The sequence below is a fragment of the Petaurus breviceps genome, unplaced genomic scaffold, assembly GCF_028583685.1.
Source record: "Petaurus breviceps papuanus isolate PSGF00001 unplaced genomic scaffold, PetGlider_PUasm1.0 216, whole genome shotgun sequence".
Lineage (NCBI taxonomy): Eukaryota > Metazoa > Chordata > Mammalia > Diprotodontia > Petauridae > Petaurus > Petaurus breviceps.
In genome coordinates this window covers 1,144,165-1,167,377 of record NW_027185867.1, presented here as the reverse complement: position 1 = coordinate 1,167,377, position 23,213 = coordinate 1,144,165, and the positions used below count along the sequence as shown (strand labels likewise).

Genomic DNA, 23,213 nt, shown 5'->3' with positions numbered 1-23,213 from the left:
AGGGAGGGAGCGAGGGAGGGAGGGAGGGAGGGAGGGAGGGAGGGAGGGAGGAAGGAAGGAAGGAAGGAAGGAAGGAAGGAAGGAAGGAAGGAAGGAAGGAAGGAAGGAAGGAAGGAAGGAAGGAAGGAAGGAAGGAAGGAAGGAAGGAAAAAGAGAAAATATCCTTAGAAATCCTGTAACATACACTTGTCTTGAACAGCAGTACACAACTTACACTTGCTAACGTAGAAAATCATATTTGATGTTTCTTATATAACACAGATACAAAACAAAGAGACAAAAGACAGTTCTTGCCCTCTAGGAGCTTACAATATAATGGGGGAGACAACACAGAAATAAGTATATGCAAAGCAACCTACAGACAAGATACATAGGAAATAAATAACAGAGGGAAGGCATTGAATTTAAGAGAGATTTGAAAAGGCTCCTTAAAGAAGGTAGAATTTTAGTTGGGACTTAAAGGAAGCCAGGAGGTCAGCAGTCAAAGAGGAGGAGGGAGAGTGTTCACTCTCTAAGACTCTGAGTCCATCTACACTCTATCTGGAAGTGGCTAACATGTTTCATCAGGATTCCTTTGGAAACATGACCATTATGGTGATTCTAGTTACTATCTTTCAAAGTTGATTATCTTCACAATATTGCTTTTATTGTATAAATTATTCTCCTGGTTCTGCTCACTTATTCCCTTCATGATTTCTTTTTTTTTAATGTGTATTTTTTTAAAATAAATTTATTGTTAGTTTTCAACATTCATTTCCACAATATTTTGAGCTCCAAATTTTCACCCTGTCTCTCCCCACCCCCACTCCAAGATGGCATGCATTCTAATTACCCTTTCCCCCAGTCTACCCTACCTTCTGTCACCCACAAAGTCCTCTTATCCCTCCCATTTTTCTGGTAGGGTAAGATAGATTTATTTCTATACACCATTGCCTATATATCTTATTTCATAGTTGCACATGAAAAACATTTTTAATATCCATTTTTATAACTTCAAGTTCCAAATTCGCCCCTTCTCTCCCCACCAACCTTCACTGAGAAGGAAAACAATTTGATATAGGTTATACATGTGTTATAAATCTCTCTTCTCAAAACTAGTCCAAGGTCAGCTACTACACTGATGGTAAATTCTTCAATTTGAAATGCCTACAAGCTGGGGTGGCTAGGTGGCACAGTGAGTAGAGCACTGGCCTTGGAGCCAGGAGAACCTGAGTTCAAATCTGGCTTCAGACACATAACATTAACTAGCCATGTGACCTTGGGCAAGTCATTTAACCCCAATCACCCTGCCTTCCCCCTCCAAAAAAAAAAAAAAAGGCTACAAGCCAAGACCAAAGTGCAGGGAGTGTTGAAGTATGATTTTCTTTTTGCAAATGATTGTGCACCCAATGCAGCCTCTGAAACCGAGATGCAACAAAGTATGAATCAATTCTCTGCTGCTTGTGTTGATTTTGGCCTAACACCACCAAGAAAATACACATACTCCATCAGCCACCACCATATCATCCAGCAAATGGAGAAGTTTTGAATGCTGTGGATAAGTTCACTTCCCTTGGTAGTCTACTGTCCAGGGATGTACACAATGATAATGAGGTTAATGCATGCATTGCCAGAGCTAGCTCAGTGTTTGGGAGGCTCTGAAGGCAAGTATGGGAGAGAAGAGGTATTAAACTATTTACCAAACTGAAGGTCTACAAAGCTGTTGTGCTGACCTCGTTGTTGCATGCCTGTGAAACCTAAGCCCGTGTTGAAAGGATATATAAACCGTGTAGCCTGACCCCAAAAGTGAGCTTAGTTGCTGACTGCCACTCCCAGGCATTCATATGCATGACTACCCACTTTGAGAGAAATGAGAAATAAACATGTGTATAGCCTAATTCTGCCAGTCTTTCTTAGAACGAACCTGAGAGACTGACAGTGTGTACAATATAAATGAAAAGAATGAGCACTCTACATTGAATGCTATATAATCATAATGATCAAGCTTGGCCCTGAAGAAGTGGGAAAATAAAATACCATTTCCTTTCATTGCAGAGATGGTTGCTTATATTGCATATCCTGTCAGATTTCGATGTTGCTTAGTTTTGTTAAGTCACTATATTCCTTTTTTTAAAAAACCTATGTTGCATAGGATAGCTCACTGGATAGGATCTTATCAATAAAAATAATATGAAAATAGAAAAAAGAACACAAAGTTCTTTCCCTACAGAAACCTTCTACTTTGACAGACATGGACTAGAAAAAAAAAAATTTAACTGCCTAAATAAAATAATTTCAGTTCTTTTATCCTTCTTTTTCCTATGCTTTTCCCTACTTTTCCTATCTATGTACCTTAAGTTTTCAACTCTCTCAATCTGTAGATCCTAAAACTAAGTATACTAATACTAGTTCACATTAACATATTGGGGTGGAGGTGGGGAATAGTTTATAAATACCTTAATGTGAAATAGCAACAACACAAATCCTAAATTACTATGAAGTACAATGTTAAATACAGTGAACAAAGGATCACATCACATTTCCTTCATGTTTTGTGATTGTATTTAATCTAAATGACAATGGAACTAAACATTTAGTGTAAACAGTAAGTCAATAATAATGACTCACATTTTAATACTATGTTCAGTTTTGCAACTTGTAACAACCTCAAGAGGTAAGAAGAGTCAATATTATTATCACTATTTTAAAGATGAGGAAATTGGGGCTCTGGGAATTTAAGTGACTTAAGTCACTTAAGTCACTAGAAACTAGCAGGGTTTCAGACCCAAGCATCTGGATTCCAGACATTTGACAATGTACAGCAATATTACACACCAACAGTCCCCCAACTGCATAACAAAAAGAGAAGGTATTATTTTTCCCCCTTCTTCTCCAGGGCAAAGCTTGACCATTATAATTATATGACTTCAGTCTGGGGTTTTCATTCTTTTCTTTTCTACTGTGCATATATATGTTTATAGTTCTTTCAGTGCTCTTTCCGCTATAATATTTTGTTTCTCTACTAATTATAATTTATATGTAATAAAGAAATAGAGTAAAAACTATCAGGCACACATAGATCATCTGCCTCAATTCTCTCCATCTTCTATTCAGCAACTAAAGTAATTTTTCCTAAAATGCAGGTCCAATCATGTCACATGCCCTACTCAGTAAATTCCAGTGGCTTTCTATTGCCTCCAGGAACAAATATAAAATGTTCTTTTTGGCATCCATTTGGCATGATCTAGCCCCCCCCTCCACTATCTTTCCAGTCTTCTTACATCTTACTCCTTGACATGTACTCATCAATTAGGTGACACTGGTCTGCTGGCAGTTCCAAGAACAAGACACTCTATTTGCCAGCTCTAGGCTTTCCCTCTAGCTATCCTCTAGGCCTGAAATGAACTCCCTCCGTTGCTCCCTCTCCTGACCTCTCTGACTTCCTCTGAATTCCAACTAAAATTCCACTTTCTTCAGGAAGCTTTCCCAACCTATCTTAATTCCAGTGACTTTCCTCTGTTAATTATTTCCTGTGTATCCTGTACATCTTGTTTTGTAAATATTTGTTTGCATGTTGCCTCCCACATTAGATTGTAAGCTCCTAGAAGGTAGGAACCATCTTTTGTCTCCTTTTTGTATCTCCATCCCTTAAGACTGACAAATAGCAGGCACTTAATAAATATTTATTGATTAAAAAGGAAAGGAAATCAAAGTAAGGGGAGTTTAAATCCTAATTAAGTTAAGAATAAGACCATATATTAGTCCTAAGTAAACATACTCTAAGGAGATATAATAAATATTTATGGCAGTTCTTTTTGTGGAGGCCAAGAAAATAGGGGGAGTCTAACAATTGGGAAATGATTGAACAAGTTATGATACGTAGATGTGATGGAATACTATTCCTTCCACTGGTTCCTCCCTCCACTGATGTTCACTGTGTGCAAAGTGCTACCAGATCTCATGCTTAACTTTAAGGCCATCAACAGTGATATCAGTTTGCTTCAAACTTTCAGAGTTTGTATGGCCCAAGGACTGATCACTGCCTTCTCAATATGAGGTTTGCTGCTTTGCTAGCTCTCATCCCCTTGTCCATAACTATAGATACCCATACCCACTGCCTTCTTGTTTGCCATAGCTTGTGGAGTCCTTTTTTAACCTGCTGAGAGGGAGCTGGTTAAGGGGAAACTGAGAAGGAAGTACAAGGTGGTGGTGTTAGGGAACAGAATGACAAATTAAGTCTGCCCTGACTATGGTATTTCTCATGGGCACCTTCGCTGAGAAATATGATCCCACTATTGAGGATTTTTACCTCAAAGAAATAAAATTGGATTCTTTTTCCCCTTTGCTAGAAATCCTGGTCACCAAAGGAATCAAGTAGTTTGCTTCTATGAGAGATCTCTACATCAAAAATGGCCAAGATTTTATCCTAATTATCTAGCCTGATTAACCAACAGTCTTTCTAGGATATCAAGCCAATAAGAGACCAGTTTGTCAGAGTCAAAAGACATGAAAAAGTCCAATTCATTCTAGTAGAGAATAAAGTGAATCTGGAATCAGAAAGGGAGGTTTTAACTTCAGAAGGCAGAGATTTGGCTCAGGAGTGGGGATGCCCATTCATTGGAAACATCAGTAAAAAGTAAAACTATGATGGATGACCTGTTTTCAGAAATTGACGATTTCTGAAGATCAGTGCTGCAAAACTTGCACTCCATTGAAAAAGCAAACCTCATTCATGACCATACAAAGCAGAGCAAACTCAAAGGAAATTTACACAGATTCTGCTCTGGAGAACTTGACAGCCTGGGTTGAAGAATGGAGTCTTGGTAAACTTATCTTGATAACAGCATGTTGCTATACACCAAATCAAGTGCATAAGGTCCATGGCTTTCAAGATCCCAAAATCTCAATGAGGAATGTTTAGCACATTTACTATAAGTTAAAATAGATTCTTTATTAATGAATCCTTTTGCAGCTTTCTAAGTTCTTAACGGCTAATATGCAAAAGTTCATTTGTAATATTTTCATTGATTTCTTTAATCACTTTCTGAACTTCTATTTATTAAATAATTAAACTCAGTATTATCTTTTTAATACCTTTTAAAAGTTTTAATGGAGAATAAATTGAACCTTAAACAAGGGATTATTTCTGTTTATTACCTTTCTCCAGTACTTCAATCTATTTCTGAACATTTTTGTCTCCTGAAATGGTTGTTCAATATTTTGAGACTTCATGGTTCACATGTGACAGTATTGTAAGAGACTAAAGATCCCATTTTCCTTGTGTGGATGTATTATGCCTGTTCTTAGCCAAAGCAGCCCATGATAGGGCATGGTAATTAACATGTTCAGAAAGTGGAAATTGCACTTTGAAATTGACTATTATATTTAGCTAAATGGATTTTCATGATTTTTTTAAAATGTCATTTGCAACACTGAGTTACAGTTAAAGCATTTTCCTTCTGTGAAGTTCTAAATTTAGTTATAACCTACTTTTAACAATACTTTTGAAAAATGGATATTGTATTCTAGGTAAATTAATTTTGTGTTCCTGCATATCAGCTTTGCCTGGCAGGTTAGCAATTTATACCTAGTCAATTTCTGCACATGTAATTGAATATAAATCAAATGACTGTGCATTTTATAGTTGATATTAGTTCTTTCTGAATGATGTTTAAAAGCATTGTCACAATTGCTTTTTTTCATTGCTTTGAATTGCAAATGTTCTCTGAACAGCCATTCACTTCCCGTTGCCTATCTGATCAACAGATTTTGTCTGAATACTTGAAAATTTTAACAGTAATACAGGTATTAAAACAGGGGGGAAAAGGATAAAGAAAACTTGATCCTTTTTCTTCCAGTAAAAAAGTAAAAATAAACATGTCAATTTTCTTCATTACTGCTGAATATAGTGCTAGAATGTTAGCTATAGCAACAAGACAAAAATAAGTAATTGAAGGAAGGACCATAAGCAAAGAGGGGGAAAATTCTCATTCTTACAGATGATATATGTAATGGTGTAACTACAGAACTTAGGGGCAGCCAGGTGGCTCAGCGAGTAAGAGCACAGGCTCCAGTGTCGGGATGACCTGGATCAAATCCGGGTTCAGATACTCAGTACCACACCCAGAAATAACTGGCCGTGTAACCTTGAGCAAGTTACTTAACCCCGATTGCTTAAAAAAAAAAACTATAGGGAGTTAGCTAAAAAGCTAATTGACATAATGAACAAAGTTGCGGGGCATAAAATAAGTTCACATGAATTATTAGGATTTTTGTCTATGACCAAAAAAAAAAATCCAGTAGGAATGGACAGGAAAAGAATTACATCTAAAATAACTACAGACAGCAGGAAATACTTATCTACCAGAAAAAATACACACAAGAACTTATTACAATTACAAGAACAATTAAAAATATTCTTTACAAAAATAAATGCATATCTAAGTAACTGGAGAAATATCAATCGTTCATGGGTAGGATGAGCCAAAAAAATAAAAATGGCAAACAAAATGGCAAATAAAAATGCTTAAATTAATTTACTTCTTTATTGCCATACCAATCAAATTACCAAAAGGTTATTTTTTAATGTTTGTTTATTTATTTAGCTTTAGTTTTCAACATTCATTTCCACAAGATTTTGAGTTACAATTTTTTTCTCCCCATCTTTCCCCTACCCCCACCCCAAAATAGCAAGGCTACTAAATAGCCCTTCCCCCAATCTGTTCTCTCCTATATCCCCCCATCACGCCTCTAACTTTCTAATAGGACAAGATGGGTTTCTATACCCCAGTGCCTGTATATCCTATTTCCCAGTTACATGTAAAAAAACAATTTTTAAACATTTGTTTTTAAAACTTTAAATTTCAGATTCTTTCCCTTCTTCCCTCCTCATCCACCCCCACTGGAAAGATAAGCAATTCGATATAGGTTGTACATGTGTAGTTACTCAAATCATTTCCATAATAGGCATATTGTGAAAGACTAACTATATTTCCTTCCCTCCTATCCCACCCCCCCACACTTATTGTATTTTCTCCTTTGACCCTATCCCTTTTCAAAAATGTTTGCTTCTAAACTAGTCTCTCCCTCAGTCTGCCCTCCTTTCTATCATCCCCACTCTTATCTCCTACCCGCCTATTTTCCTGTAGGGTAAGATACCCAATTGAGTGTGTATGTTATTCCCTCCTTAAGCCAAATTCAATGAGAATCAGGTTGTCCCATTCCCTTTCACCTTCTTGCTCTTCCCCTCCATTCTAACAGTTTTCTCTTGCCTCTTTTATATGAAATAATTTACTGTAATCTATCTCTCCCTTTCTCCTTCTCCCAATAAATTCCTCTTTCTCCTCTTAATTTTATTTTTTAGATATTATCCCTTCATATTCAACTCATCCTGTGGCCTCTATGTATACATGAATATACATATGCCCACACTCATATATTTATATACACATATACCCTCCTATACATATGTACATATATATGTACATATACATATATATTCCCTTCAATTATCCTCATATTGAAAAAAGTCTTATGAGTTGCAATTATTGTTTTTCCATGTAGGAATGTAAATAGTTCAACTTTAATAAGTTCCTTATGATTTCTTTTTCCTGTTTACCTTATGCTTCTCTTGCTTCTTGTGTTTGAAAGTCAAATTTTCTGTTCAGCTCTGGTTTTTTCATCAATAATGCTTGAAAATCCTCTATTTTATTGAATGACCATATTTTTGCCTGTAGCATTATATTCAGTTTTGATGGGTAGGTGATTCTTGGTTTTATTCCTAACTCCTTTGACCTCCAGAATATCATATTCCAAGTCCTTCAATCCCTTAATGTACAAGCTTCTAGGTCTTGTGTTATCCTGATTGTGTTTCCGTAATACTCAAATTGTTTCTTCCTGACTGCTTACAGTATTTTATCCTTGATCTGGGAACTCTGGAATTTGTCTATAACATTCCTGGAAGTTTTCTTTTTCGGATCTTTTTCAAGAGGTGATCAGTGAATTCTTTCAATTTCTATTTTGCCCCCTGGTTCTAGAATATCAGGACAATTTTGCTTTATGCTTTCTTCAAAGACAGTGTCTAGGATCTTTTTTTGATCATAACTTTCAGGTAGTCCAATAATTTTTAAATTATCTCTCCTGGATCTATTTTCCAGGTCAGTGATTTTTCCAATGAGATATTTCACATTGCCTTTTATTTTTTTTCATTTGTTTGGATCTGTTTTATAGTATCTTGATTTCTCATAAAGTCATTAGCTTCCAGTTGCTCCAATCTAATTTTGAAGGAGTTATTCTCTTCAGTGAGTTTTTCAAATTCTTTTTCCATCTGGCAAATTCAGCTTCTTGAGACATTCTTCTCCTCATTGGCTTTTTGGGCCTCTTTTGCCATTTGAATTAGTCTATTTTTTAAGGTGTTATTTTCATCAGTGTATTTTTGGGTCTCCTTTAGCAGACTGTTGACTTGGTTTTTATGATTTTCTTGCATCGTTCTCATTTCTCTTCCCAATTTTTCTTCCACTTCTCTTACTTGATTTTCAAAATCCTTCTTGAGCTCCTGCATGGCCTGTAATCAGTTCATATTTTTCTTGGATGCTTTTGATGCAGGAGTTCTGACTTCATTGTCTGCCTCCTGCTCCATCCCTTTTTGTCCCCCCAAAAAGATTGTATGATCTGTTTGTGCTTCCATTGCTTGCTCATATTGCCTGCTAATTACTTGACTTTTGAGCACTTTGCCATGGTAGAACTCTTCTTCCAGAATGGAGAGAGCTGAGTCCCAAATCACTGGGGTTTTTGCAGCTGCTGGAGCAATTAGGAGGGCACCTTCTCTACAGCCCCCACAAGCTCTGACTCACTGATTGTACACCCCAGGACCACCACCCAAGACCGTGATCCAGATATAAGCAGGTCAAAGCAAGAGTGATTACCCTCTGAATGATTGCTTGGTCTCCCTACAATCCGCAGGCCAGAATCTCTGGAAGCAGCTACATGGTGGCAGCTTCATGGCCACCACACCTCTGGTCACTTCTTGCCTTGGGGACAGGGGCTGGACCTTGCTCTTCCATCCCCTCCCCCCTGTTCCAACAGAGTTCCACACTGACCTTTTACTTTGTCTTTGGAGTTTATGGGTCCAGAAGTCTGGAAACTGCCACAGCTACTGATGATTCACTCTCCTGAAGTCTGCTCAGGCCACTGCTAGTCAGGGCCACCCTGGAGCTAAAACCACATGGCTCATGCAGCAGGCTTGCCCTTGGCTCCCAGCTTGGTGTGATAGACCCTTCCTGTCAGCCTGCTGGGCTTCCTTCAGTAGGAGACTTATTTCTCTCTGTCACTTTGTGGGTTCTGTAGCTCTAAAGTTTGTTTAGAGTCATTTTTGACATGTATTGGAAGTGCAAAAGGTTATTTTTGTAGAGTTAGAAAAATTAATGGCAAAATTCATATGTTATGGCCAGCTAGGTGGAGCAGTGAATAGAGCACTGGTCCCAGAGTCAGCCAGACCCAAGTTCAAATCTAGCCTCAGACACTTAATACAAAATTAGCTGTGTGACCTTGGGCAAGTCACTTAACCCCAATAACCTTCTCCCCTCAAAAAAAAAATCTAAAAAAATTCATATTGGGGTGGCCAGGTAGCACAGCGAGTAGGAGCACTGGCTCCAGTGTTGGGATGACCTGAGGATCGAAACCCAGGCTCACACACTTAGCACCCACCCAGAAACACCTGGCCATGTAACCTTGAGCAAATTACTTAACCCCAATTGCTTAGGGGCGGCCAGGTGGCTCAGCGAGTAAGAGCACTGGCTCCAGTGTTGGGATGACCTGGGGATCAAATACGGGCTCAGATACTTAGCACCACAACCAGAAATAACTGGCCATGTAACCTTGAGCAAGTTACTTAACCTCAATTGCTTTAAAAAAAATTCATATGGTAGTAGAAAAGATCAAGACTATCCAGGAAATTAAGTTTAAAAAATGTAGGAAGGAAGGTGGATCTCAAACTATTCTACAAAACAGTAATTATCAAAACAATATTAGGTGTAAGATATATGGAAGCAAATGAGCACAGAAGTCTAGTATAAGATAAACTAAAAAATCCCAGCTATTCAGGCAAGAAATTACAAGTTAACAAAAACTTCTGGGAAATTGGAAAACAGTTTGGCAGGGGAAGGGAGAGAGAAACAGTACCATTGTAGGAATTTGTTTTTCTTGCCCATACACATTTATAACAGAAATTTTGTTTTCTTGCTTTCTTAATTGAAAGGCTAAGATATGGGAGAGAGAAAAGGTAGACCTGAAAATAAAATTTAATTTTAAACATGAATTGATAGACAGAAAGATACCCAGGGAGGAAGGAGAGAGCTATACCTCTTCATCAACAGAAGGAACCACATCATCAATTGGGGAAATCTGAGAAAGAGACTAAGACAGACACAGTGGCAATTTGGCCAAATACAGCTGTCCACAATAATCAGCACTCTGGATTAGTGTGTAGTGCTAGGTGAAAAGTGGTACTGAGTGATGGGCAGAGTGTGATGACATCCTCCCTCCTAAGGAATTTTTGGTTTGGCTCTTGAAACATGGAGTTGGTAAAAAGAAATAAATGAATGAATGAATAAAAAGAAATTGTTATCTATTGTGAGCCTAGGAGAGAGAGTAAAACCATACCACAACATTCAAGAGTACGTGAAAAAGGAGTTTTTATCCCCACTCCAGCCCAAGGTATTCCCCAAAGTCCCTATTCCAGTTATATATAAAGAGATATTTGACACTCAAATTCAAATGATCATTGTTATACATGGATAATCCCAAAAGATCAATGGAGGCACACAAGTTTTTATGAGACACTTCAGGGAAAGGCCACTAAGGTAAAGGACATAATGAACCCTAGGGAATTGATAACATACATGGGTGCTTACAGAAATCTCTGATAATTATGGTTTGTTTCCACTTGCATTTCTCTTTTTATTAGTTATCAGGAATATTCTTCCACATGATGTACATTTGATTTGCAAATACTCCAGACTACAGAAACATAATAAATATAAATAAATACAACTACAAAAGAAAGCAAAAAAATAACAAAATAAATTAACTTATGTCTGGAGGTAATTAAAAGAGAAAAAATTACTGATGGTGTTTGTTGTTTTTTAAAGAAATTAAAACAGAGAGAATATTAGGAAATTTTTTTCTAAAATCATAAAAGAGGATTAAAATGAAAGCGTATTTTAATAGGACACATGACAGTGGAGGAATAGGCCTGAAAGATCACAGACAAAACCTCACACCATTCCCTCCCACCCCCAACACAAAGATAAACTAATATGTTTTTTTTAGTGCAACTACACTATGAGTATTCATAAAAGAAGAGAAGAGTAGAAGATAAAGGAGGATGGATAATGCTTCCTAACTAGGTCAGCATTGAGGAATGAAAGGAAAATAATTACTATATGCTCTCAGAAAGAAGAGGAGTTATAGGAAAATGGGTATATTGGCACAGGGAGAATTTAAAACAGAAGAAAACAAAATAGGAAATCTCAAGACAATAGTAGGAGTGTGACTCACTTAAGAACTAACTTAAGAACAGGGAGAGAAATATTCTATAATGAGAGATGGGAACATTAAATGGGTATAATCTGTAGGGATTTAATGCTCAGGGAGTACACTACTTCTCAAAGAGTGTTGTGAATCCAGAGAAAACACCTTTCCTTAAGAGCAGGAAAATCAGAGCTTTAGGGGACACTGATATCCAGAAGAGTGGAAAGGCATGGACATGTAGGGAAGACTGCATTACATTGAGGGAAAGATCACTAAGAGGAGAGGGGGTTAGAACAAGAGAATGAAGACTATATAACAAACAATAAAATAGATAAACCATTGGCTAATTTGATTAAAAATAAGAAAGAAGAAAACCAAATTAACAGTATCGAAAATGAAAAGGGTGAATGAAATTTTTCATTTTCAAAAATGAAAAGGGTGAATTCATCACCAATTCACCACCAATGATAAGGAAATTAAATTAAAGTAATAATTAGAAGCTATTTTGCCCAAAAAATGCCAATAAATCTGAAAGTCTAAGTGAAATATATGAATATTTACAAAAATATATATTGGGCAGATTAAAAGAAGAAGAAATAGAATACTTAACCCCATTTAGGGGAAAACTTGAATAAGGCATCAATGAACTACCTAAGAAAAAAATCCCTAGGGCTAGATAGATTTATAAGTGAATTCTGCCAAACATTAAAGAACAATTTATTCCAATACTATACTAGGAAAATAGGTGAAGGAGTCTTACCAAATTCCTTCTATGACACATATATGGTACTGATACATAGAACAGGAACAGCAAAAACAGAGAAAAAAACTATAGTCCAAGGGTAGAGAACCTGCAACCTCGAGGTCATATGTGGCCCTCTAGGTCCTCAAGTGTGGTCATCAGGATCACACACTAGGACCAAGTGGGATTTATGCCAGGAATACAGGAAACATTCAATATTAGGAAAACTATCAGCATACTTGACCATATCAATAACAAAACCAACAAAAATCATACGATTATCTCGACAAATGAAGAAAAAGCTTTTGACAAAATACAGCACCCATTTCAATTAAAAATGCTAGAGATCATAGGGGTAAATGGAGTTTTCCTTAAAATGACAAATGTATTATCTATCTAAAACCATCAGAAAGCATTTATAATGGGGGAAAGCCAGAAGACTTCCCAATAAGATCAGGGGTGAAACAAGGATGTCCAATATCACCAGTACTATTCAATATTGCACTAGAAATGCTAGATTTAGCAATTAAAGAAAAAGAAATTGAAGAAATTAGAAAAGGCAATTAGGAAACAAAACTATCACTCTCTGCAGATGATATGATGTATACTTGAAGAATTCTACAGAATCAAATAAAAATTATTTGAAATAATTAACAACTTTAGCAAAGTTGCAGAATATAAAATAAACTCACATAAATCATCAGCATTTCTATGTATTATCAGCAAAAACCTGGCAACAAGAGAAAGTCCATTTAAAATAAGTGTAGACTAAATAAAGTACTTGGGAGTCTACCTGCCAAGATAAACCCAGAACCATATGAACAAAATTATGAAACACCACACAAAGAAAGTCCTATCTAAACAATTGGAAAAATATCAATTGCTCCTGGATAGATTGAGCTAATATTATAAAAATGACAATTCTACATAAATTAATTTACTTATTAAGTGTCAAACTAACAAAAAAATTCTTTAATAGAGCTAGAAAAAATAACAAAATTCATCTGGAAGAACAAAAGATCAAGAATATCAAGGGATTAAAGAAAATAAAATGTAAGGGAAGGTGGCCTTGCTGCACCAGATATAAAATGATATTATAAAGCAGCAGTTATCAAAACTCTCTGGTACTGGCTAAGAAACAGAGTGGTGGATCAGTGGATTAGATTAGTTACACACAACATAGTAATAAATGATCATATTAATCTACTGTTTGATAAACCCAAAGAGCCCAGCTTCTAAAATAAGAACTCACCATTTGACAAAAACTGCTGGGAAAACTGGAAAATACTATGGTAGAATCTAGGTATGGACCAACATCTTATACCCTATACCAGGATGATGTCGAAATGGTTACATGAATTAGACATTAAGGGTAATACTATAAGCAAATTAGGGAAGGAAGCAATGGGAGGAGGAAAGAAGGAAAAGCAGAAATTTTCATTTCTAAAATATATAGAGAACTGAGTCAAATTTATAAAAATACAATTTATTCTCCAATTGATAAATGGCCAAAGCATATGAACAGTCAGTTTTCATATGAAGAAATCAAAGCTATCTATAGGTATATGGGAAAAAATGCTCTAAATCACTATTGATTAGAGAAATGCAAATTTAAAAAACAACTCTGTGATACCACCTCATATCTATCAAACTGGCTAATATGACAGAGAAGGAAAAGGAAAAATGTTAGAGAAGATGTGGAAAAATTGGGGCACAAATGCACTGCTGGTAGAGCCGACAACAAAACCAACCATTCTAGAGAACAAGGTGGAACTTTGCCCAAAAGGCAATCAAACTGTACACAACTTTCAATTTACAATACTACTACTAGGTCTATGCTCCAAAGAGATTATAGAAAAGGGAAAAGGATCTACATGTACAAAAATATTTATATCAGCTCTTTTTGTGGTGGCAAAGGATTAGAAATTTAGGGGATGCCCATCAATTGGGTAATTGTTGAACAAGTTGCAGAATATGAATGTAATGGAAATACTATTGTGCTATAAGAAATGATGATCAGGATGATTTCTAAAAATCCTATAAAGACTTACAGGAACTGATGCAAAGGGAAGTCAGAAGAACCAGAACATTGTACAGAGTAACATTGTGTGATTATCAACTATGACTTAGCTCTTCTCAGTAATTCAATGATCTAAGACAATTCCAAAATATACAGGATGGAAAATGTTTTCCATATCCAGAGAAAGAACTGATCGAATCTGAACACAAAGTGAAGAATAATATTTTCTCTTTTTTTCACAATTTTTCCATTCATTCTGTTTCTCTTTTACAATATAACACAGAAATGTGTTTTACGTGATTATACAACAATAAGCTATATCAAATTGCTTACTTTATTAGAGAAAAGGAAGGGGAGAGAGGGAGACAATTTGAAATTCAAGATCTTATTTTAAAAGAATGAATATTAAAAATTGTCTTTTTATGTAATTAGAAAAAATGAGTGCTATTTAAAAGAAAAAAACTAAAATTAAAAAAGAATATCCATTCCCTCTGCCATTCTCCTGTTTTCCCTACCCCTATTTATTCCCAAACTGGTCTTACTTTCCTCTCTTCACATTCTTAACCTTATATTTAAGACTACACACTGTTTTCTACATTTGACACTCTTATTCCCTTATCTTACTGTTGGTCATTCCCTCCCAAAGTCCAAACTAAGGTAATGTTTATAATATGCATTTGCCATTCCTACTTTAGTTCAAACGCAAAAAATTGGAGGAAGTTATACTACTATGCCAACTAGATCCACCACATATTCATGTTAATTAATCTCACCTGGACTCTTATTGCTCCATGGTCAATCTTTTTACTCTTCTGTAATCTTTAATTTTGTTTACTATTGTGATCAAATATATGACCCTTTCCCATGCCCCAATAATGCAATGAAACAAGTGTGTTACAATGAAGTCTACCCGTACAAAAAATATGAAATATAAACATTTTCACTTGAGTTCAGATATTTCTTACCTAGATATTTAAGGACCCCCATTGTACTCTGGGTTTGCTTGTTCCTCCAACCTGGTCTCCTGCCAGGGGTTTTAAGGTCCCAGAGAAAGACTACCATTATACATTCAAACTTTCTCAGTGTCTGAGGGACACTCCTATAGAGTGAAGATTAAATATTACCTTCTCACCACTCTAACTCTTGAGACCCCATCAATTGTGTTTTCTGTCTATACAATCAGCCATTTGAAATAATGACAATTTTAGCTCTTAAACGTAACCATTACTTAATAATAAAGGCAAAAGACATAATATTTTAGATAGCATCTTAAAACAAATTTGCAAAGAATAAAATACATTGCAATATAAATGTAAATCCAGATCATACTCTCCCACTTAAGCACTGAATAGCTGGTTTGAGATGTAGGCACACAATTTTCACAAGGAAACACTCCAGTTATGAGAACCACCACATGCTTCAGTGTAGTCCTGGGCAAAGGGGTACCCTCTAGCAGCTAGGCTGTCACCTGCTTCAGTGTAGTCCTGGGGAACCACAGAAACACCCCAATAGTCTCAGCACACATCAGAGACCACCACCACCAGAACCAGGTAAACTGCTGGAATCCTATGGCCTAAAGCAGCAGCCACACCACAACCCACACCCTCAGCACAACACCAGATGTGAGGGCTCCCCATGGGCCTCAGGGCAACATCAGTACAGCACTAGGTAAACAGCCAGGACCTGCAACCCCTGGCAGAAGAAGTCTGAAACGCTGTCCCTTCCATCCCTGGAGCAGAGTTCAAATTGAAAAGAAAGGAAAAAGGCCCCCAAAAGGAGCAAAAAGCAACAGCAGCAAAAAAGAATCTGACCATTAAAAGTTACTATAGTGACAAGAAAGATCAAAATACAAACTCAGAAGAGGACAACACTGTCCAAACACCTAAGGGTAAAACCCAAAAGAAAAATGAAAAGTAGTATCAAGACCAGAAAGAACACATAGTAGAGGGGGGCAGAGCCAAGATAACAGACTAAGAGGAGGAATTTGCCTGAGCTGGTCCCCCAATCACCTCCAAATACCTGTAAAAAAATTGCTCTAAACAAATTTTAGAGATACAGAACCCACAAAATGACAGAGTGAAACACATCTCCAGCTGAAGACAGCTTGGCAGGCCAACAGGAAGGGTCTATCGCTCCAGGCTGGAAGTGGAACACAGTCCCACAAGGGCTGTGTCGGCATAGACCAGGCCAGAGTAGACCTCAGGGGACTGAATCATTGGCAGCTGTGGCAGTTTCCAGACTTCTCAATCTGCAAAACCCCAAAGACAAAGTAAAATGTCAGTGGGGAAAAACTGTCGGTATTGAGTAAGGGAAGAGTTTGGTCTTGTTCCAGCCCTGGGATGGTGGTGAAGGCAGCAATAGCAGCTGCTTCCAGAACTCCAGGCCCACAGATGGTGGGGGCATCAAAAAGCTGATTAGAGAGCAATTGCAGGGAACTCTTTGCTGGTGCTGAGGCAGGATTCTCTTGCTTTGCTCTGCTTGGATCTGGGTCCCAGTCTTGGGTGGCAGTCCTGAGGTGAGGAGGAGCTCTGGCATGGCAAAGTTTCTGGTGGCTGTGGAGAGAGAGTCCTCCTCATGGTTCTGAGGCAGAAAGAAGTGCTTCTGACCATTCACACACTAGACCACAGGCCAGAAGAGGAGTAAACACCTCTCCTCTGATCATACCATCTCAGAAGAAGTGAAAATTTACAGGTACCTAGAAGAAGCTCTGAAAAAAGCTGCACAAAACCCGAGAAATTTAGGACAGAGCACTCTCCACTCTGGAAGCTGAATCTTACTTTGGCAAAGAGCTCAAAAGTCAAATAATTGGCTGGGAAAATGAGCAAACAGAAGGAAAAAAAATCAGACTGTAGAATCTTTCTTTGATGACAAAGAAGAACAAATCATATAACCAGAAAAAGACAACAAAGTCAAAATTTCTGCATCAAAAGCCTCCAAGAAAAATATGAATTTGCCACAGGTCATGGAGGAGCTCCAAAAGGATTTTGAAAATCAAGTAAGAGAAGCAGAGGAAAAAATGGGAAGAGAAATGGGAGTGATGCAAGAAAATCATGGGGGCGGCCAGGTGGCGCAGTGAGTAAGAGCACCAGCCCCAGAGTCTGGAGACCTGGGTTCGGTTCTGGCCTCGGATACTTAACACCCACACACACACAAAAAAAAAACTGACCGTGTAACCTTGAACAAGTTACTTAACCCCAATTGCTTAGGGGCGGCCAGGTGGTGCAGCGAATAAGAGCGCCGGCCTAGCATTGGGAGAGCTGGGATCAGTTCTGGCCTCAGATACTTAGCAGCCATACAAAAATAACTGGCCATGTAACCTTGAGCAAGTTACTTAACCCCAATTGCTTTAAAAAAAATCATGAAAAATAAGTCAACACCTTGCTAAATTCGACCCAAAAAATTAGTGAAGAAAATAACACCTTAAAAAATAGGCTAAGTCAAATGGCAAAAGAGGTCCAAAAAGGCACTGAGGAGAAGAATGCCCTAAAAAGCAAAATTGACCAAATAGAAAAGGAGCTCCAAAAGAACACTGGAGAAAATAATTCCATCAAAATTAGATTGGAACAAATGGAAGTTAATGACATTATGAGAAATCAAGATACTATAAAAGAGATCCAAAAGAATGAAAAAATAGAAGACAATGTGAAGTATCTCACCTGGAAAACAACTGACTTGGAAAATAGATCCAGGAGAGATAATTTAAAAATTATTAGACTGCCTCAAAGCCATAACCAAAAAAGGAGCCTAGACATTATCTTTCAAGAAATTATCAAGGAAAACTGCCCTGTTATTCTAGAACCAGAGGGTAAAATAGAAATTGAAAGAATCCACCATTCACTTCTTGAAAAAAGATCCCAAAAGGAAAACTCCTAGGAATATTGTAGCCAAATTCCAGAGTTCCCAGGTCAAGGAGAAATATTACAAGCAGTCAGAAAGAAACAATTTGAGTGTTGTAGAAACACAATCAGAATAACTCAAGATCTAGCAATTTCTACATTGGAATATGATATTCTGAAGGTCAAAGGAGCTAGGATGAAAATCAAGAATCACCTACCCAGCAAAATTTAGTATAACACTTCAGGGGGAAATGTGGATATTCAATGAAATAGAGGACTTTCAAGCATTCTTGATGAAAAGACCAAGGTGGAGCCAAAAATCTGACTTTCAAATACAAGAATCAAGAGAAGTATGAAAAGGTAAATAGGAAAGAGAAATCATAAGGAACTTATTAAAGTTGAACTGTTTATATTCGTACATGGAAAGATGATATTGTAACTCAGACTTTCCTCTATTAGTATAGTTGAAGGGAACATGTGTGTGCATGTGTGCAAACGTGTGTATATGTGTGGGGGGGGTAGACATAGGGCACAGGGTAAGTTAAATATGAAGGGATGATATTTAAACAATAAAATTAAGGAGTGAAAGAAGCATATATTAGAAGGAGAAAGGGAAAGATAGAATAGGGTAAATTATCTCACATAAAAGAGGCAAGAGAAAGCAGTTACAATGGAAGGGAAGAACAGGGAGGTGAAAGAAAATGAGTCAACCTTACTCTCATTGGATTTGACTTAAGGAGGGAATAACATACACACTCAATTGGGCATCTTACCATCCCAAGAAAATAGAGGGGAAGAGGATGGGGTGGGAGATGATGCTAGAAGGGAGGGCAGATTGGGGGAGGGGATAGTCAGAAGCAAACACTTTTGAAAAGGGACAGGGTAAAAAGATAATATAGACTAATCCATAGGATGGAGAGAAATATAGTTGGTCTTTCACAATATGACTACTATGGAAATGATTTGCATAACTATATATGTATAACCTATATTGAATTGCTTGTCTTCTTAAAATTGGGGGAGAGATAAGAAGGGAAAAAAGGAGAGAATCTAGAACTCAAAGCTTTAAAAACAAATGTTAAAAATTGTTTTTACATGCAACTGGGAAATAAGATACACAAGCAATAGAGTACAGAAAATCTATCTTGCCCTATAGGAAAATAGAAGGAAAGGGGATAAAAGAAGGGGGGGGGCAATTATAGAAGTAAATTAAAGCATAATACTTCGAGGAAAAACTGGTCATTCAGTGAAACAGAAGGATCTCAAATTTTCATAAGGAGTAGACAAGAACTGATCAAAAAATCTGATGTCTATCAAGACCCAAAAGAAGTACAAACAGAAGGGATTCGATGGATCCAAACTAATTACTCCCTGGGAAGATGACACTTGGGAGTAAAAGGAGTATACATAGACAGAGGGTATCGGTTTAAGGTGAATCTGGGGGAACGGTGTAAAAACAGGGATAAAAAGGAGGAGCACACTAGGCACAGAAGGAAGGGAGAGGCAGAATGGGGTGAAGTATTTCACATGAAGAGGTGTGACACACTTACTGCCAGTGGAGGGAGAGATGAGATAGTGGCCAATGGGCACTGCTTGAATCCTATTCTCATTAGTATTGTCTCAAAGAGGGAATAATATACACAATCAGTTGAATGTAGAAATCTATCTCACCTGACAGGGAAGTAGAGGGGAGAAAGATTAAGTAAAGGGGGTTAGGGGAAACTGACAGAAGAGAGAGCAAACCAGGAGAGGTGATAGACAAAAGCAAAACACTGTCAAGGAGGAAAAGGTGAAAGGAGGGGAAAACCATACAGAAGGAAAAATATACTGGAGGGAAATACACAGTTAGTAATTTTAACTGTGAATGTCAATGGGATAAACTCTCCCATAAAACAGAAATGAATAGCAGAGTCGATTAAAAAAAAAAAAACAGAATCCTACAATATGTTGATCCAAGACAAATACAAAGGACTCAAGGAGGAAAATGCTATCAATGGACATTCAGATAAAGAACTGATGGGTTCTGGATGCAGATCAAAGCATACTTTTTTCATTTATTTTATTCTTTTTGTGTTTTTTTTCCTTTTGATCTCTTTCTTCTTTCACAAATGTGACTAATATGGAAATATGTTGTACATGATAGCACATGTAGAACCTATATTAAAATCCCTACCATCTTAGGAAGTGTGGAGGGAGAAAAATTTGGAACTCAAAATCTTACAAGAATGAGTGGGAAAATTGTCTTGACATGTAATTGGGAAAAAATAAAATACTATTTTTTTAAAAGTTGCAAAAAGAGAAAAAAAATAGAAAAATAAAATAAAGTGAATCTACCACAACTTCATTACTAAAAAAAGAAAGAAAAGGAAGAGAGGAAAAAGAAATGCATGAAAGAGGAAAACATCTGCTTAAAGAAATTGCAACTCTAGACTGCAGTCTTCAATGTTATTAGTCCATTCAGGAATATCTTTGCCACATAAAATTGGTTCTCTGCTTACTGCTTGACTGTTGAACCTCAGTATTCTTCAGCTAGGGAAATCCTCTTCTCTACTCAAATATAACCTTTATAAGATATTTCAATTAACTATTACACTTAAAGGGGTATTTAGAAAGCATTAGTCTTAACATACTAGCTATTCTTTTTAATCTAGAGAAATGTTCAAAAGACTGACTATAGCCCAAAAACCCCAATTATTCACTCTTTGCCTTGGATGCTGAGCTTTCCACAGAATGGAGTTCAAAGTGACACATCCAGTTTCACTCCTATAACCAGCTTGACATGACACAGTTGCAAAATCCTCTCTACTTTTTTTCTCGAGCCAGAGGTGGCACAAGTGCATAAAGAGTTTCACCTTTGTCCAACTTTAAGTGTCACAGAAGGTAGACAGCCATTGTTGGAACTTTTGACCAATGGAATCAGGTTTTCCTCCAACCAATAAGGATTAAATCATCTGAAGCTTCCTCTTAATTGACTGCTTTTAATTGCCACAACTCTAAGCAGCTTTTCAGCCCCTTTGTAATATTGTCAACTCATCTCAGGATCTTTATCCCATGTTGATTCTTCCTTATGTGACGCCTCTTACCCTTCCTGTCATTGTCATGTGCAATGGATTAAGAGCCTCTTGGCTCTCAGTGGTTCATCTTTTGCTTAAAAGTTACAACTCCTCAAATTTCTCCTATCAAATTGACAATACTTCCTAAATCATACTCCAAATATTTATATGATTTCTAATTTTCTTAGTTTTACGCTACTTAGTATTAATCCATGTGTATGCTATTTGTAAAAAAAAAAAAAAAACAATCAGCATCATAAAACTACAAAATTTACCTTGCCTAACTACCCTTAAAAGAACAAAAACTATTATCTTATTTTCCCAGATCTTCCAGGAAGCATTTTCTAAAAGCTTCCTTGAAAAGTATTTTCAGTATTAGGCAAATGTCAAAGTTCTTTATTTTTAACTAACATAAAATCTTAATGACACTAAAGTCTATTTCTTTCAATTCCATCCTTGAAACATAATGAGAATACAAAAGTATATTGAGGGAAAAAAAACAGCCTTCTGTTTCATTGTACAATGAAATCAATGTGGAAAGTAAAAAAATAACTCACCTTTACTTTGTGTATCTAATACTGTAGTAATTTGATTAGTGATCTGATTGTTTTGAAAAACAACCACTAGTGTTAAGTGGCCCACTTAAAAATAATCCATTTAAAACAAAGATAATTCTACTGTGAATATAAAAGGGGTGAAAAAAGAGTTCCAGCTCTAAACACCTAGAGTCAGGCAGAGTACTGAGCATATAAACCAGGAGGCTTTCATGTCAACTCCACACTTCTAAGAACCAAGCATGACTGGGACATATTAATCAAGTTCTTTGGGTCTTGGGTTTCCAGCCATCAAATAGGACTATAAATTACTGTACTCCTAATCTGTCTCAGGGAGAATCTAGCTCCACAGTGGGGGGAAAGTGCTAATTAAGAAGAACAGATTGCCTTTATTTTAAAAGATTCACTTGAAAACTTTGCTCTCAAAAACTTTATATAACTACTTATGCACGTAAAAAAAATTTTTAAAAACATGATCACAGTAGCAAAAGGAGGAATGACTTACCCCATGTTTCCTTCCATGAGGAGAATCATATTATATATATGGGAAAATATGAAGAGGAAGAGAATGGTGCTGAAGAACATTGTCATCCAAGAACCATGATCCTCTCGAAACATTTTCAACCGAAGCAACTGACCTAAAATATGAATACTATTTTAAAAGGTTACCTTACCAAAAAAAGTACCTTGTAAACACATATGCTTGCTTTTTCCTGGAAGATAAACTAGATCCTCACTATCTTATGAAGCCTTCCAAAGTCTCTCTTATTCATGAAACAACCTTATACTATCATCAATCAATTCCTTCTGTTGCTTAAATAAACAAATTCACTTGGAAGGAATCTAAGACAGATTAGCTTTGGAGGATATTTCATCCTATAGATAATCATGTTACATTGTTGGTCTGACATACAGTTGGTGTTTTCACTGATAAATTGAATGTCCTTGTCTCAGTCCTCATGTTTCCAAACCTCCAGCATTTGACATTCTTGGTCATTTTCTCCCACTAGATACTTTCTCCTTTAGTTTTCATGGCATTAATTTCTCCTGGTTCTCCTAGCTACCTCTGTCTCCTTTGTTGAATTCGCAGACAGACCACGCTCATTAACTATGAGTAACCCTCTAGGCTTTATTCTGGATTTCTTCCCTTTTTATTTTTTGTCTCAGTGATTTCATAAACTCCCATTGATTAAATTATCATCTCTATGCATATAATTCTCACATCTGTATTTCAAGCCCTGGTCAATCTCCTAAACTACTTTCTGGACATTTTGAATCAAATTTCCCATAAGTATTTCATGCACAACTCTTTTGGTTGTCCAAAAAAGAACTCATTATATTTGCTAGGTGTCCGGTATATACTAAGTGCTTAATAAATGATTAACTACTGACTGACTATTGAATTGTGTCCAGAGGAGGGCAACCAAGAACAGTGGGAGGTGGGAAGATGGCCAGTTGCAAGTACCCAGAGGAGTTCAGATCCCCCATAAACATGCCAGT

General features: G+C 36.8%; 2 protein-coding genes and 1 pseudogene across 6 annotated transcripts in view; 2 read left to right on the top strand and 1 right to left on the bottom strand.

The window, feature by feature from the left end:
• TWF1 (twinfilin actin binding protein 1) overlaps nucleotides 1-23,213 on the top strand; it is a 372,084-nt gene that overhangs the window by 255,475 nt on the left and 93,396 nt on the right. The gene's annotated exons all lie outside the window — the stretch shown is intronic.
• TMEM117 (transmembrane protein 117) overlaps nucleotides 1-23,213 on the bottom strand; it is a 200,885-nt gene that overhangs the window by 128,362 nt on the left and 49,310 nt on the right. For 3 of the 4 annotated variants that reach the window (XM_069094237.1, XM_069094238.1, XM_069094239.1), the window contains one exon: nucleotides 22,219-22,351. The exons of the other annotated variant lie outside the window; for it this stretch is intronic. In XM_069094237.1, coding sequence (XP_068950338.1) covers nucleotides 22,219-22,351 — 133 coding nt within the window. The remainder of the gene's footprint in view (nucleotides 1-22,218; nucleotides 22,352-23,213) is intronic. 4 annotated transcript variants of the gene reach the window in all.
• LOC138165818 (ras-related protein Rap-2c pseudogene) lies at nucleotides 583-4,662 on the top strand (annotated as a pseudogene).